Source organism: Oncorhynchus mykiss, chromosome 6, assembly GCF_013265735.2.
Source record: "Oncorhynchus mykiss isolate Arlee chromosome 6, USDA_OmykA_1.1, whole genome shotgun sequence".
NCBI lineage: Eukaryota > Metazoa > Chordata > Actinopteri > Salmoniformes > Salmonidae > Oncorhynchus > Oncorhynchus mykiss.
Window position 1 is genome coordinate 38,923,456 of NC_048570.1, and position 14,353 is coordinate 38,937,808.

The 14,353-nt window shown below is 43.3% G+C and overlaps 1 protein-coding gene across 8 annotated transcripts in view; it reads right to left on the reverse strand.

The window, feature by feature from the left end:
- Positions 1-3,443: 3,443 nt before the first annotated feature.
- Positions 3,444-14,353, reverse strand: part of nsmfb (NMDA receptor synaptonuclear signaling and neuronal migration factor b) — a 40,642-nt gene continuing 29,732 nt past the window's right edge. For all 8 annotated transcript variants that reach the window (XM_021606425.2, XM_021606424.2, XM_021606420.2 and 5 more), the window contains 8 exons: positions 12,304-12,431; positions 11,928-12,011; positions 11,640-11,673; positions 11,432-11,502; positions 11,192-11,271; positions 10,955-11,057; positions 8,419-8,494; positions 3,444-7,833 (listed from right to left, as the gene is read on the reverse strand). In XM_021606425.2, the coding sequence (XP_021462100.2) occupies positions 7,736-7,833; positions 8,419-8,494; positions 10,955-11,057; positions 11,192-11,271; positions 11,432-11,502; positions 11,640-11,673; positions 11,928-12,011; positions 12,304-12,431 (674 nt within the window). In that variant the 3' untranslated portion in view covers positions 3,444-7,735. The remainder of the gene's footprint in view (positions 7,834-8,418; positions 8,495-10,954; positions 11,058-11,191; positions 11,272-11,431; positions 11,503-11,639; positions 11,674-11,927; positions 12,012-12,303; positions 12,432-14,353) is intronic.

A 14,353-nucleotide genomic window follows, 5' to 3' on the forward strand; every position in this document is an offset into this window, starting at 1 on the left:
TGCAACACTACTTCCAGTACTTCATACATACCATCTTTACTCATCTGTACATCCTTTTGTCTGTTACAGTGAGTATTGGAGCTGGATGCCCATGTAATTCGCCATGAATTTATTTATGTGGATGAGGTTGGCTTCAACCAGACCAAAACCAGGTGCCGCGGAAGAAATGTAATAGGACAGAGGGCAATTACCAATGTCCCTGGACAGCGTGGGGGTAATATAACTATGTGTGCTGCCATCACTCAAAACGGGGTCCTCCATCACAATGCCACACTGGGTCCGTACAACACCGGCCATATGCTCACTTTTCTGGATGCAATTTACACTATGCTTGTCCAGATCAGAAGCCTGCTAGATTTGTCATTTTATGGGACAATGTTAGTTTTCACCGGGCTGTTCTGGTCAAAAACTGGTTTGCCACCCATCCACAATTTGTACAGTGCCTTGCGAAAGTATTCGGCCCCCTTGAACTTTGCGACCTTTTGCCACATTTCAGGCTTCAAACATAAAGATATAAAACTGTATTTTTTTGTGAAGAATCAACAACAAGTGGGACACAATCATGAAGTGGAACGACATTTATTGGATATTTCAAACTTTTTTAACAAATCAAAAACTGAAAAATTGGGCGTGCAAAATTATTCAGCCCCTTTACTTTCAGTGCAGCAAACTCTCTCCAGAAGTTCAGTGAGGATCTCTGAATGATCCAATGTTGACCTAAATGACCAATGATGATAAATACAATCCACCTGTGTGTAATCAGATCTCCATATAAATGCACCTGCACTGTGATAGTCTCAGAGGTCCGTTAAAAGCACAGAGAGCATCATGAAGAACAAGGAACACACCAGGCAGGTCCGAGATACTGTTGTGAAGAAGTTTAAAGCCGGATTTGGATACAAAAAGATTTCCCAAGCTTTAAACATCCCAAGGAGCACTGTGCAAGCGATAATATTGAAATGGAAGGAGTATCAGACCACTGCAAATCTACCAAGACCTGGCCGTCCCTCTAAACTTTCAGCTCATACAAGGAGAAGACTGATCAGAGATGCAGCCAAGAGACCCATTATCACTCTGGATGAACTGCGGAGATCTACAGCTGAGGTGGGAGACTCTGTCCATAGGACAACAATCAGTCGTATATTGCACAAATCTGGCCTTTATGGAAGAGTGGCAAGAAGAAAGCCATTTCTTAAAGATATCCATAAAAAGTGTCGTTTAAAGTTTGCCACAAGCCAACTGGGAGACACACCAAACATGTGGAAGAAGGTGCTCTGGTCAGATGAAACCAAAATGGAACTTTTTGGCAACAATGCAAAACGTTATGTTTGGCGTAAAAGCAACACAGCTGAACACACCCTCCCCACTGTCAAACATGGTGGTGGCAGCATCATGGTTTGGGCCTGCTTTTCTTCAGCAGGGACAGGGAAGATGGTTAAAATTGATGGGAAGATGGATGGAGCCAAATACAGGACCATTCTGGAAGAAAACCTGATGGAGTCTGCAAAAGACCTGAGACTGGGATGGAGATTTGTCTTCCAACAAGACAATGATCCAAAACATAAAGCAAAATCTACAATGGAATGGTTCAAAAATAAACATATCCAGGTGTTAGAATGTCCAGACCTGAATCCAATCGAGAATCTGTGGAAAGAACTGAAAACTGCTGTTCACAAATGCTCTTCATCCAACCTCACTGAGCTCGAGCTGTTTTGCAAGGAGGAATGGGAAAAAATGTCAGTCTCTCGATGTGCAAAACTGATAGAGACATACCCCAAGCGACTTACAGCTGGAATCGCAGCAAAAGGTGGCGCTACGAAGTATTAACTTAAGGGGGCTGAATAATTTTGCACGCCCAATTTTTCAGTTTTTGATTTGTTAAAAAAGTTTGAAATATCCAATAAATGTCATTCCACTTCATGATTGTGTCCCACTTGTTGTTGATTCTTCACAAAAAAATACAGTTTTATATCTTTATGTTTGAAGCCTGAAATGTGGCAAAAGGTCGCAAAGTTCAAGGGGGCCGAATACTTTCGCAAGGCACTGTAGTTTTGTACCTACCCCCATATTCACCTTTTCTAAATCCCATAGAGGAATTCTTCTCAGCCTGGTGCTGGAAAGTGTATGATCGTCAACCCTATGCCCGCATGTCGCTTCTCCAGGCAATGGAGGACGCATGTGGGGACATAGAGGTTGCCTCTGTCCAAGGTTGGATACGCCATGCTAGGAGATACTTCCCTCCATGTTTGGCAAGAGAAAACGTATCTTGTGAGGCCGGAGAAGAGATGTAGCGTAACTTAGCACTGGTGACTGCCCCACCCCCCCAGGGATGTGTTCTTTACTGTATTCTAAAGAATATACTTTTGGTTTACATATGTTTATGGTTTTGTTGTATGCTACTGTATACATCTTTAATGTTTGGCCTAATAAATATGTTCTGTTTCTACTTTCCATTGGTGTTTACAGTGTACTTGTTACCCCCCTCAGCAGATTACGTTCACTGTAGAACATTGTATTGAAATGTAGATATATGCCTATGAAAGACCACAGAGCTTTAGATTTAGAACAACAGTGTTTACATGGTATATCCCAAAATGTGCTATTATGAAAGCAGTGTTTGCCATTTGATGCAAATGCTTCATTCCGACATGTGTTTATGGCATTTTGAATGCAGTGTTACATTTTGAAGGAGATGTGAGGCATTTAGCATTTTGTGTGTGCAGTTTTGGGAATTGTGTGTAGAGTTTTGAAGAAAAGGAGACAGTCTTGAAAACGTATGAAAGCAGTTGGAAAAAACTGTAATATAAGGAATTTGATGTAGGGCATTTACGTTTACATGACAATTTTTTGTACTTTTCCACCCCTGTACTTAAGTACATTTAAAACCAGATACTTTTACTTAAGTAGTATTTTACTGGGTGACTTGTATTTAATTTATGTTTTATTAAGGTATCTTTACTTTTACTCAAGTAGGACAATTGAGTACTTTTTCCACCACTACCCTTCAGTTATTCTCTGCCTGCTGTTTACAAGCATTGCTCTGTGAAGAGTCACACTTAAGTACATCTCCTATGAGCTGACAACCTTTAAGCACCAGCTGATGACCAGCCAGACTGTGGAAAGTGTGCCAGAGGTGTGTGTGTGTGTGTGTGTGTGTGTGTGTGTGTGTGTGTGTGTGTGTGTGTGTGTGTGTGTGTGTGTGTGTGTGTGTGTGTGTGTGTGCGTGCGTGTGCGTGCGCGTCAGAGACAAATAGTTTATCAACCATTGTGTATTATAGGCAGAGAGGCAACAGATCATTGAGGATAAATTGAGATGCTGGACTGGATGGATAAATCACCTATCTATCATTGTGCCGCTTATTTCCCACAGTTCATTGTAAAATCGAGCAAGTTATTTACAGATTCAGGTGAGTCAGCCAACAAAGAAACAACAAAGACACAAATTGGTTAGAACTGGATACATTTTTTACTGAAAAGAAAAATAACACTTTAAAAACATTTTCCACTGGTTAGTACCAATATTGTACAGTGCGAAACATACTGTACTGCTCGTGATATTAGTTCAGTTACAGCAAGTTTAAAATGTCAATTAAATGTCAATTCTCAAGATATATGGCTATTCTAAGTAAAGGTACACTACTCCAGTCTATTTTCTTTAGTATCTCCTAGTATTAAAATCACCAGAGACATAAAACCTTATCACTATCATAATTAGCATTTTAAACAATACTTTTATCAAGACATTTGGATATTCAACCTGACTAAAGAATTACATTAGTGACAGCCGTCACTTCTAAAATCTCCCTTTCTATTGTAGTATGCTATGTAAATCTTCCTAAAGAAATCTACTGAAAATGCAACGCCCTGGTCCAGACATGACTTTGTGAAAAGTTAAGACCGAGGTTACACAATATGAGATCTGTGTGCGCTCCCCCTCGTCCCAAAATACAATCACTTCCCAACATGAGGCGTCAGAGCTGCATCAATCAATCATCATAACTCAATCAGCATCCCCAACACAGAGCATACAGAGCAGAGAACTAGGCAATGGCCGAGTCCAAAATTCCACCCTTTCCCCATAGGGTTCTGGTCAAACGTAGTGCTATATACAGGGAACATGGTGTCATTTGGGAGATATACAATATATCTTGATAAAAAGTGGACGCAGTCAACGGGGGAGAAACTCATACATTAAAAATAGGATGAAAGTTCATGGAAATGTCTAATTTACTCATTGGTGATGACAGAAGGTTTGAATTAATAGAGCGTGCGAGATGGATGTCTTGGTTTGTGCAATTATATTTCTACTCACAGAAATGGAAATGGCTGCTTCGTTGGCCAGGATGATAAGTCAAACCACGACGAGCAGTCAGCGCCCGCTTCGCTGATTCTGCCTTCAGTCTAATACATTACAGTCACTGCATTCACTATAGAAAGTGCACTACTTTTGAGCAGAGTCCTGGTCAATAGTAGTGCACTAAATAGGAAATAGGGAGCTATTTGGGACAAAGCCCCTAGCGCTCATCTAAATATGGGCCAGACCGACTTCTCATTTACACGTCTCTCTTTTGCAATCTCAAAGTTTTAATGTCTATCCATGCTTGTCAACTATCCAAGAAAGATTGCCATATCCCTCGTGTACTACTCTTCTTACGCGTGCATCCCAAATTGCATCCTATTCCCTATATAGTGCACTACATTTGCTCCGCCACTTCCTCCTCTGCTGGCACAATGGTTTGAAATCATCCTCAAATACCAGATAATAAATATTCCTATCTCCATGGTATTTAAAGGATGGTTCTCTGTCCACTGGCCTAACCCCTGGGTCATAAACATATTTTAAAGCAGAACCATACATCAATGATTCATACAACATTTTTGAATTCACTGTATTTCACTGGGCTCAATTAATTCCCTTCACTTAATTCACTGTTTTCCCATTTCCGTTTTTAGAGCTAATTTGCATTAAAACAGACCACGCAAAGACAGATAGATGTGGCTAATTTGATGTGTTTTAATACAGTTACAATTCATGTCTTTGTGCTCCAACACCTAGGGCTAGATTCAATCCATATCGAGGAAGAGCCGCGTTGGGAAATTCCCGATCGAGCCGGACATATGCAGTGTGTACCGTGAATGTAGTCTCTGCGAACACAGGAACATTGTCTTTTAAATGTAAAATTGTGCTATTGCGCAGATCTTCCGCATTAAATCTAGGCCCTAATCCCTCCCCGGGGTTAGCTTTTGAGACAGGCAGCAGTGAGGCTCTGAGAAGAGGAAGTGGAAGGCCAGTAACTGTGGGATGTACAAGACCACACATACAGCAGGCTACTTTCTGAGTAGCAAGATACACACATCCTCATCTGCTATAAACACTGAACCTCACATATCAACGTGTGCAGTCGTGCTCTTTCTCTCTCCCCCTCTCTCTTTTCTCTCGTGCTCTCTCTCCCTCTGTCTCTGCTTCCGTATCAATGTCAGTAATGTTGGAGATTGCTGTGCATTGGGACCAAAACAAGGCAAACGCATATTTTCTAATAACAGTGCAGGAAATGTTACAAAGTCTATTGCTACAGGATAGAGGGCTTGTATCCTTGGTTAACAGTTTTGTAAAGGTACACATTAAACAGAGGAGTGGGGGGAGAGATACAATACCCATGTGGCACAAACTGAATGTTGATTGCACATCAATATAACGCATGTACAGTAATACTCCCATGTTAGTGAGAAAGAGTTAAATGTAGAACAACTACAAGTGAGTAAAATACATGGAGTGCCTGCCTCCTTCTAGGAAGGTCAACAAAGAATTGTTAGGCGTGTGCCCTCTGTACCAACGTTGCTGAATAATAGCAAATCTTACGGAATTTAAAGAAAATGGCCTCTCTCTTTTGTCTCTCTGTGGTGAGTATGTCCACATGGATGCATAAAGATGTGTATTATCATCCCACTCCCCCCCCCCCCAGCTAAGAGAGAACACTGATAATGAAGACTCCTCACAGTTCAGTACCCCTGCAGTGCCCCATCAGGCTAGGATTCTGAGAAACACACAAATCACCCACACACACGAGCCGAGGAGCTACACACACGTTAACTTATTAGCTCTGGTGGAACAGTTTAAGGGGAGAATGCGAAAAGCATCCGTAAATGATGTTATTTTGCCACTTTTGAGCACGAGCAAAAGTTGGAAACCAATCTCAATATCATGACCCGCTCCTTCACAGAACTGCTCCGCGTGTGTTTGAGGTGTACTGTACCACTACTGAGTGTTGCACAATATCACATGGGCAAGACAGAAAGCCCATTTGTTAAAAGTCAATAGCACAATACACAGAAAGTAAATGCCATAAGAATGACATGACAAGAATACTGTGATTTTGGTTCGAACAAGAACGAAGAAAAACACAGGCAGTGCAGAGAGTAACTAGACTAACTAGCACCAATACTAGTTAAATACAAGTAAATATACTGTAGATATAAAGAGAGGGAGATGACCATAAGCAGTGTGACACAAGTCATCTAGGCCTAGTCCACGTTCCATAAACCTCATGGCAGTATTAAGTGATGCACAGTTAGCAATGCAATGCAGACACACACAGTAAGACAGAACGCTCACAGCAACAGGGTATCATTCCCTGGGAGTGAACTGAACACTACAAGAAAGAAACGTCTGTGTCCGTAGTTCAGCAGGGTAAAACATAAATGTGGAAGGGCTCTGGTACGGTGTCACTGTTGCATGCGTAATGAGCAATAAGCTACAATTGACCTAGTTTATGAAGAAACAACAAAAAAAAAACTGCCTCGTTCACACACAAACACGCACAGGTGCTCAGAGACACAGAAATGGTTTCCCTGACAACCACTGAGCGGAGAGGATCGAAACTAGTCGACAGACATCTCCGTCCTATTCCGTTACGTTATGACGGTACATGAGGTGACGGCAATTATCATACGAGGGATAGCAGTAACCCTGAGTTATTCAAGACAAACAGTTCATAAGAAATACTAACACAATAAGTTCAAAATAAATGCTGTTTTATACGATATATAGATACTTTGAATTATTGGTAAGACTAATTTAGTACTATCTTATCTATTTGTGGTACATGTATAGATAACGGAAATATATTCTCTAAAGCTCCGAAAACCACCAAAGCACTTTATAAATACATTTAGCTCCTTAGGGAGATCTACGTACTTCCGGGAAAAAAATAGCTTTAATCTGAGTTCACACAGCTGACAGGTAGACAAAGGAGGAAATCTGTCGCCATCTCTTCTCCCCTTTCACAAAGAGTCTTTATTTTCCCTGCAGGTGCTGCATCTCACTCTCTCTCTTTCTCTCTTTCCAAGAAGACTTTCTGGGCTCCTGAGCATAAAATCTAACTCTATGTGTCTCTTGAGACTAAAGGATGATCTATCCACTCCTCTCTTCTACCTTCACTCTCTGGTTCTCTCTCAGTAGAGGCATTAGTTGAGGCGGTGAAAATGGATGGGGGGGAAATATACAGTTCACCTCTTGACAGTAGCTGCTACTGGAATTCACTTAGTGCCTTCAATTCATCCGAGAGCTGAGGATTGAAGCCTCCTCGGTGAGTAAAACCACCTGAACCCCGTCTTCCTGTTGCACCTCTTCTACAGAGCGCTCCCGTCCAGGACCTCTCAAGGAAAGCCGTCACTGTAGGCTATCGGTGATGAGATACACAGCCAGTAGGCTGACAAAGGTGAAAGGTGAGCAAGGTCACAAAAGGTTGTCATAGTCAAGCAGCTTGGAGTGCTGGCGGGTTTTCCACAGGCGGAAGAGACGGAAGTCAAAGTACATCTCGATCATCTCCTTGCCTAGAGAGAGAGAAATAGAGAGAGGGTGGGCGGGGTCGAGGGGCTCCGGTTAAGTCCAGTTGATTTCTCTTCACCTCTCCACTAGCTAATCCCTTCTCAGAAAAGAAAATAATTCATGTTTTTTTCCCCCCTTCCCAACAACTACTCTCAAAGGTTGATTGAAATATACAGTTGATTGAAGTGTTCATGTACTGTAAAGCTTGATCAAGCTATAAACCGGTGGAAATGGAGGAGACAAGATAAAAGAGAAAGAGGTGGAGAAATAGTGGGGTCTTGTGGGTCAATAGAGGAGAGGGAAACACTCAGTGGAGATAATGAGATATTAATTGAAAAATAATTAGCATGACATCAATAAGTGTCAGGGGGAAATGATTGATGAGGGGTGCGTTCAGAGCTCAGGAAGTTCAGACGTCTGCCAGTGTGTTCCCTAATGTCCTGATTAACTTGGTTTGCCTTACTAGGTTTGATTAATGTTCACTATTTACATTCAGGGAACGTGTACAGCGCAGCATGTAGCAGATATTGGAAAATCGAAAATGTACATATGTGAAATTGTGTGTGTGTGGTCATGCGTGTTACACTCACCCTGCGCAGACAGCTCTAGTGGGGACTTGAATTCGATGGCATGAGGTCTCATTAGCTGCTTCAGATTCTGGATTAGCTGTGAGGCAGAACATTTTACATTTCAAAACATCCATCTGGCAAAACAGACAAACCTCTTGAGAGGAGAGAAAATAGTCTTCTGTTCACAGCAAAAACAATTGCAGACATATTGTCACTCATTCTTTTTCCAAAGGAAACTAACGCTCAGTTGTACCTCCAAAAGCAATACAACTAACTCCAAAGTTAAATATGTCATAACATCAACCGAAAAGAGCCCTTCATAGTGGGAACGACAGGGGAAGAGTGTGTCTTGTGTATACAGCAGAATGGGAAGTGACACTGAAGTGTTAACCTGTGTTTGTCTCACTGAGTATATCTGTTGTTGAGTGGCTGTTGTGTACGAGGAGAGTGCTCATTGCTGGAGAGAGCCTGACAGAGCACATTACTGTACCTTACATAACCCTCCTCCTGCCCACTTCTCCGCTCACTCCCTACACCCCCCCTCTCCCCGCTCCTCTCCCTCTCTCTGCACCTCCCCTTTTCCTGCACCTCCTCTCTTGTCCGCTCCTGCTCCACTCCCTGCAGTCTGGACCAGCCAGTGCCACTGCCCCATGGAGCCTCGCAACCAATTAACATGTTTTTCCAGAAGCCCGTTTCCTATCTGCTGACGCCATTCACAGAGCAGTAGAAGTAGCAGCATGCATGATCTAAATCAATGTACGGAACCTCTGGGGAGTTTGTGTGCGTGTGTGGGAGAGGTCAGGGTTCGCGGCCCCCTAGCGGGACTCTGCGAATATAACGTGCTCCAGTGTTACAGTGCTTAACCTCAACTCCCCTGACCGTGTCGACAGAGATGAACAACAATCGTTTGAACCCTTAAAGCCGGGTCACTATTTTAAAAGAGGGGAATACTGTACAACAGAAGGATTTCGGTGGTAGATTCTATCGGCAGAAACCAGCAGACGGATTAACAGAATTCAGAGGAGGAACTAATGATGTTTTTGTCTTGTCCTTTGTAGGCTAGAGGTGACTGCTCCCCAGAAGAAGACTGTACAGGGAGTGAATACAACTAAAGGAGTGGAAACGAGCTGTATAACAAAGTTAAGGTTGGCATCCAAAATGGCACCCCATTCCCTATAGGCCCTGGTCAAAGTAGTGCACTGTATATGGAAAAGGGTGCCATTTGGGAGACGCCCAAAATCAATCAAGGAAGTGTTAGAGTTGAGTTGTAGCTACAGGTAGGCTGGGTGTGTACCGGTACGTAGGTCTCTCAGAAACTAGCTGACTATTATTAGACGGATGACTAAAGCTTTCTATCTGCATTCCAGCTGAGGTAGCAGGGGATTACAGATAGCAGAAGAGAACACTGATAAATGCACTGAAAAATGCTTCCCTGTTTCATTTCTGCAACTTGTACAGCCTCCAGACTGCCATGCACGCACACACACACACACAGACACACACACACACACTCCAGAGAAGGAACAGCGTGGAGAAAATGTCAGCTAGACTGGAATAACACTGATGTCTGTGTCAGAGGGTGGGCACACTGTACAGCGTGCTGATGAACAAAATGCATGCATGTGTTGCTGTACATTTCACTGCCTAATACAGCGTGTGAAAACGGTATGTTCAATTATTTAAATGAGTAAACACAAATGCAGTAGCATGTGTACGGAGTTTCTGTGTGAGAGTGCATGCATTTTCAAGACCATCTGAACTAAGTGCCTGTGTGTGTTTGTGTGTGCGTGCCTGAGTGTGTACGTGTGTGTCTGTGTGTGTACGTGAATCTGTTTGTGTGCATAGCTGCTTGTTCCCTGCAGTGTCTGCCAGTACGGCTTAGTCTCTGTGGGTGAGGAGGGCCAGGGCAGGGGGATGTGTGTGTGTGTGTGTGTGTGTGTGTGTGTGTGTGTGTGTGTGTGTGTGTGTGTGTGTGGCTCTATACTGGCTACATAAATAAAAATAGGCCTGTATACTGTGCACTCATCTATAATGAAGCATTACGGTTGTGGTAATAAATGTTTACAGTGACAGAATAGGACACAACTCTTTACATAAGTTAATATAGTACTGGGTAGGGTTAGCCTGGGTACCAGTCTGTTTAGCTGTCCTATGACAAAGACTAGCATGACGAGGATTGTCAAGGTGTGGAATGACAGCTAAACAGACTGCTACCCAGACTATGGGGCCAACATTTCAGTAACTTTCACAAAATCCCCAAGGTTTTGGCAGAAATTCCTGGAATCAGGAGGGGAGAACACAGGAAATCCAGGAATCAGGAGGGGAGAACACAGGAAATCCAGGAATCAGGAGGGGAAAACGCAGGAAATCCAGGAATCAGGAAGGGAGAACGCAGGAAATCCAGGAATCAGGAGGGGAGAACACAGGAAATCCAGGAATCAGGAGGGGAGAACGCAGGAAATCCAGGAATCCTCCAACTGGGATTTCTAGAAAACCTGGTAACTTTGGGAAAATTACTAGAATTTTGCAACTACAATTGGAAACTTTAAATCCATACTTTTTCTCCATTGGCGCTCCCCAGAACATAGCAGCCCATTATGTGAATGAGGTTGGCCTCGGGGTTTAGTTTGCTCATGAACCGACTCAACTTCTTCCAGAACCTGTCCATACAAATACAAGTGGAAGAGATTAAATGAATCTGCATTTTTATGGTCGTGTATGACTTTGGTCTATGCTCCTGCAATCCAGTGACAGTTGTCATGGTGATATTGTTGTCAGAAGTGAGTGATCTTACTGGATCATGTCCTCCTCCTTCTCCACCTTGGCAAACGTGGCCACTTTGTTCTTGAGCAGGTACAGATGCCCCGGACCTCCCTGGAGAACAGGTTAATTTCCGGTTATGTGCATGCAACAATAACCGCAGCAGCAATAAGCTGACATAAACACTGAGTTTGAGACAATAAGAACCCATTCTCCAGCTCACACACGCAAACACACAATAGTGTCTAAGCCATCTCCCCTTCCCCTCTCTCACCTGACAGAAGATGAGCATGTTCCAGATCTTACAGCCTTTCCTGTAGGCCGTCAGCTTCTTCTCTATCTCCTCTGTGATTGGAGGGAAAGATGAGGGAGGAAAGTATAAATGTTACTTTTCTGCAGGCTGAGGAGAGAGGCCACATACTGTACTATGATCATTATTCAGGGCATACTATGACTGAAAAACAAACACTTCCTCTACTCACCAATGATGTCATCGAATGTGGCATGTTCATGATCCTACAGAAAAATTTAAAAAAAGGACACAATAAGATGAGACGGTAAGACAATTCCAACTACTGTGTGAACGGGGTGGTTTATGGTTTGCACGTTATGTCGTAGCATTTAAAAAGTTGATATTTTCCATATAAACTGTAAAAACTAGGAAGTGTAGAAGAGACTCTTGCAAATCAATATGACAGTCATCAGAATATCCAGGAATTATCATAACAGGTAGGAGTAGTGCAACGGACCAGTGGATGAGAGGGACTCACATAAAGGATGGGGATGACCGAGGGGTCGTCCCGACGGATGATGTTAGGGACATATTCAGCCTTCGGGACCTTAGAGGATATCAGCTGGAAGAAGACAGACAGTCTCAACATCTATACAAAAATCCACTAAAAACTGTCTACAGTGGGTACATTATATACTGTAAGTAACATCATAATAAGAATGGAAACAGATAAATACCTTTGTCAGAAACAACCCTTCTTAGTAGTATGATATCTGTTTAAGGTCATATAGAACAGCACTACAGAGATATTCTACTACATTTTACACTTAGCTATTAACAACACAATGTAAACTATTCACTTTGCACTGCTATGAGATGGCTAACTGGTCTCGTAGGCGAGCTGAGAATCTCACTATGATTTTGGGGGGGGTGAAGTCCTCTCCCTCGCAGGCTGCTCTCTCCAGCTCTCTCTCCTCCTCCCAGTCCGCATCCTCCTGTGACCCTTCATCTAGAGCCCCTGACGAGGACTGCAGGTCCCCATCTGACACACACACACACACACACACACACACACACACACACACACACACACACACACACACACACACACACACACACACACACACACACACACAGAAACACAGAGTCGGGGAGAGATGAAAGGATCACAAACAGAGCTGATTAGAAGAGAGTCTGCAATCAAAAGCTACGCACCTGGCTGCTGGCTGTTTGCAGAGAGAAGAAGACAGGAATCATAGAGAGACACACATCGAGGAAATATCACATTTACATAAGTACTCAGACCCTATACTCAGTACTTTGTTGAAGTACCTTTGGCAGCGATTACAGCATCGACTCTTCTTGGGTATGATGCTACAAGCTTGGCAGACCTGTATTTGGGGAGTTTCTCACATTCTTCTCTGCAGATCCTCTCAAGGTCTGTCAGGTTGGTTGGGGAGCATCGAGGCACAGCTATTTTTTGTCACACCCTGATCTGTTCCACTTGACCTCGTTATTGTCTCCACTCTCTCCAGGTGTCGCTTATTTTCCCCAGTGTATTTATCCTTGTGTTTCCTGTCTCTCTGTGCCAGTTCGTCTTCTATGTCCAAGCCTACCAGCGTTTTTTCACGGTTTCCTGCTTTGCCTTTTCTCCTTTTTCTAGTCCTCACGGTTTTGACCCTTGCCTGTTCTGGACTCTGTACTCGCCTGGCTGACCATTCTGCCTGCCCTGACCTCGAGCCTGCCTGCCACTCTGTACCTCCTGGACTCTGATCTGGTTATGTCCTTTTGCCTGTCCACGATCATTCTCTTGCCTATTCCCTTTGGATTTATTAAACATCTTAAACTCCAACCATCTGCTTCCTGTGTCTGCATTTGGGTTTCAGGTCTCTGCGTTGTCTTGGGTGTGTGCTTAGCCTCGTTGTCCTGTTGGAAAGTGAACCTTCGCCCCCAGTCTGAGGTCCTGAGCTCTCTGGAGCAGGTTTTTATCAAGGATCTCTCTGTACTTTGCTCCGTTCATCTTTCCCTCGATCCTGACTAGTCTCCCAGTCCCTGCCGCTGAGAAACATTCCCACCACCATGCCTCAGTTTTGCCGGGAGGCCAGCTCTAGGAAGAATCTTGGTGGTTCCAAACTTCTTCCATTTAAGAATGATGGAGGCCACTGTGTTCGTACCCTTCCCCAGATCTGTGCCTCAACACAATCCTGTCTCGGAGACAATTCCTTCAACCGCACTGTCAACTGTGGGACCTTATATAGTCAAGTGTGTGCCTTTCTAAATCCTGTCTAATAAATGTAATTTACCACAGGTGGACTTCAATCAAGTTGTAGAAACATCTCAAGGATGATCAATGGAAACAGGATGCACCTGAGTTCAATTTCGAGTCTCGTAGCAAAGGGTCTGAATACATATGTAAAGTAAGGTATTTCTGTTGTTTGTTTTTTTACACATTTGCAAAAATTCCCAAACAACCTGTTTTTGCATTGACAGTATATGGTATTGTGTGTAGATTAAGGAGTTTGTTATTTGTTCATCCATTTTAGAATAAGGCTGTAACGTAACAAAACGTGGGAAAAGTCAAGAGGTCTGGATACTTTGCGAATGCACTGTAGCACAAGAGATCATAGGCACATAAAGCAGGCACACAAAGCCATCAGATACATAGACAATAGGTGTGCAGAGAGACACGGACACAAAATATTTAGAATGAAAGACAGAGCTTGGAACATAGAAGCACAGACTCGGACAGACCTTGGACAGATATGGAGGACGGCAGAGACGCAGAGTACAGGCGTAAAGGACAGACGTACAGACGCAAGGTACAGTAGACCGCCGCCGCCAAAAGACAGACGTGAATAGGTAGAGGAAAAATACAATCAGGGTCAAACAGTCTGTACAGGGGAGCTTCTTTCAAATGAGTGTGTGAGTGTGTGTGTGTGTGTGTGTGTGTGTGTTTGTGTGAGT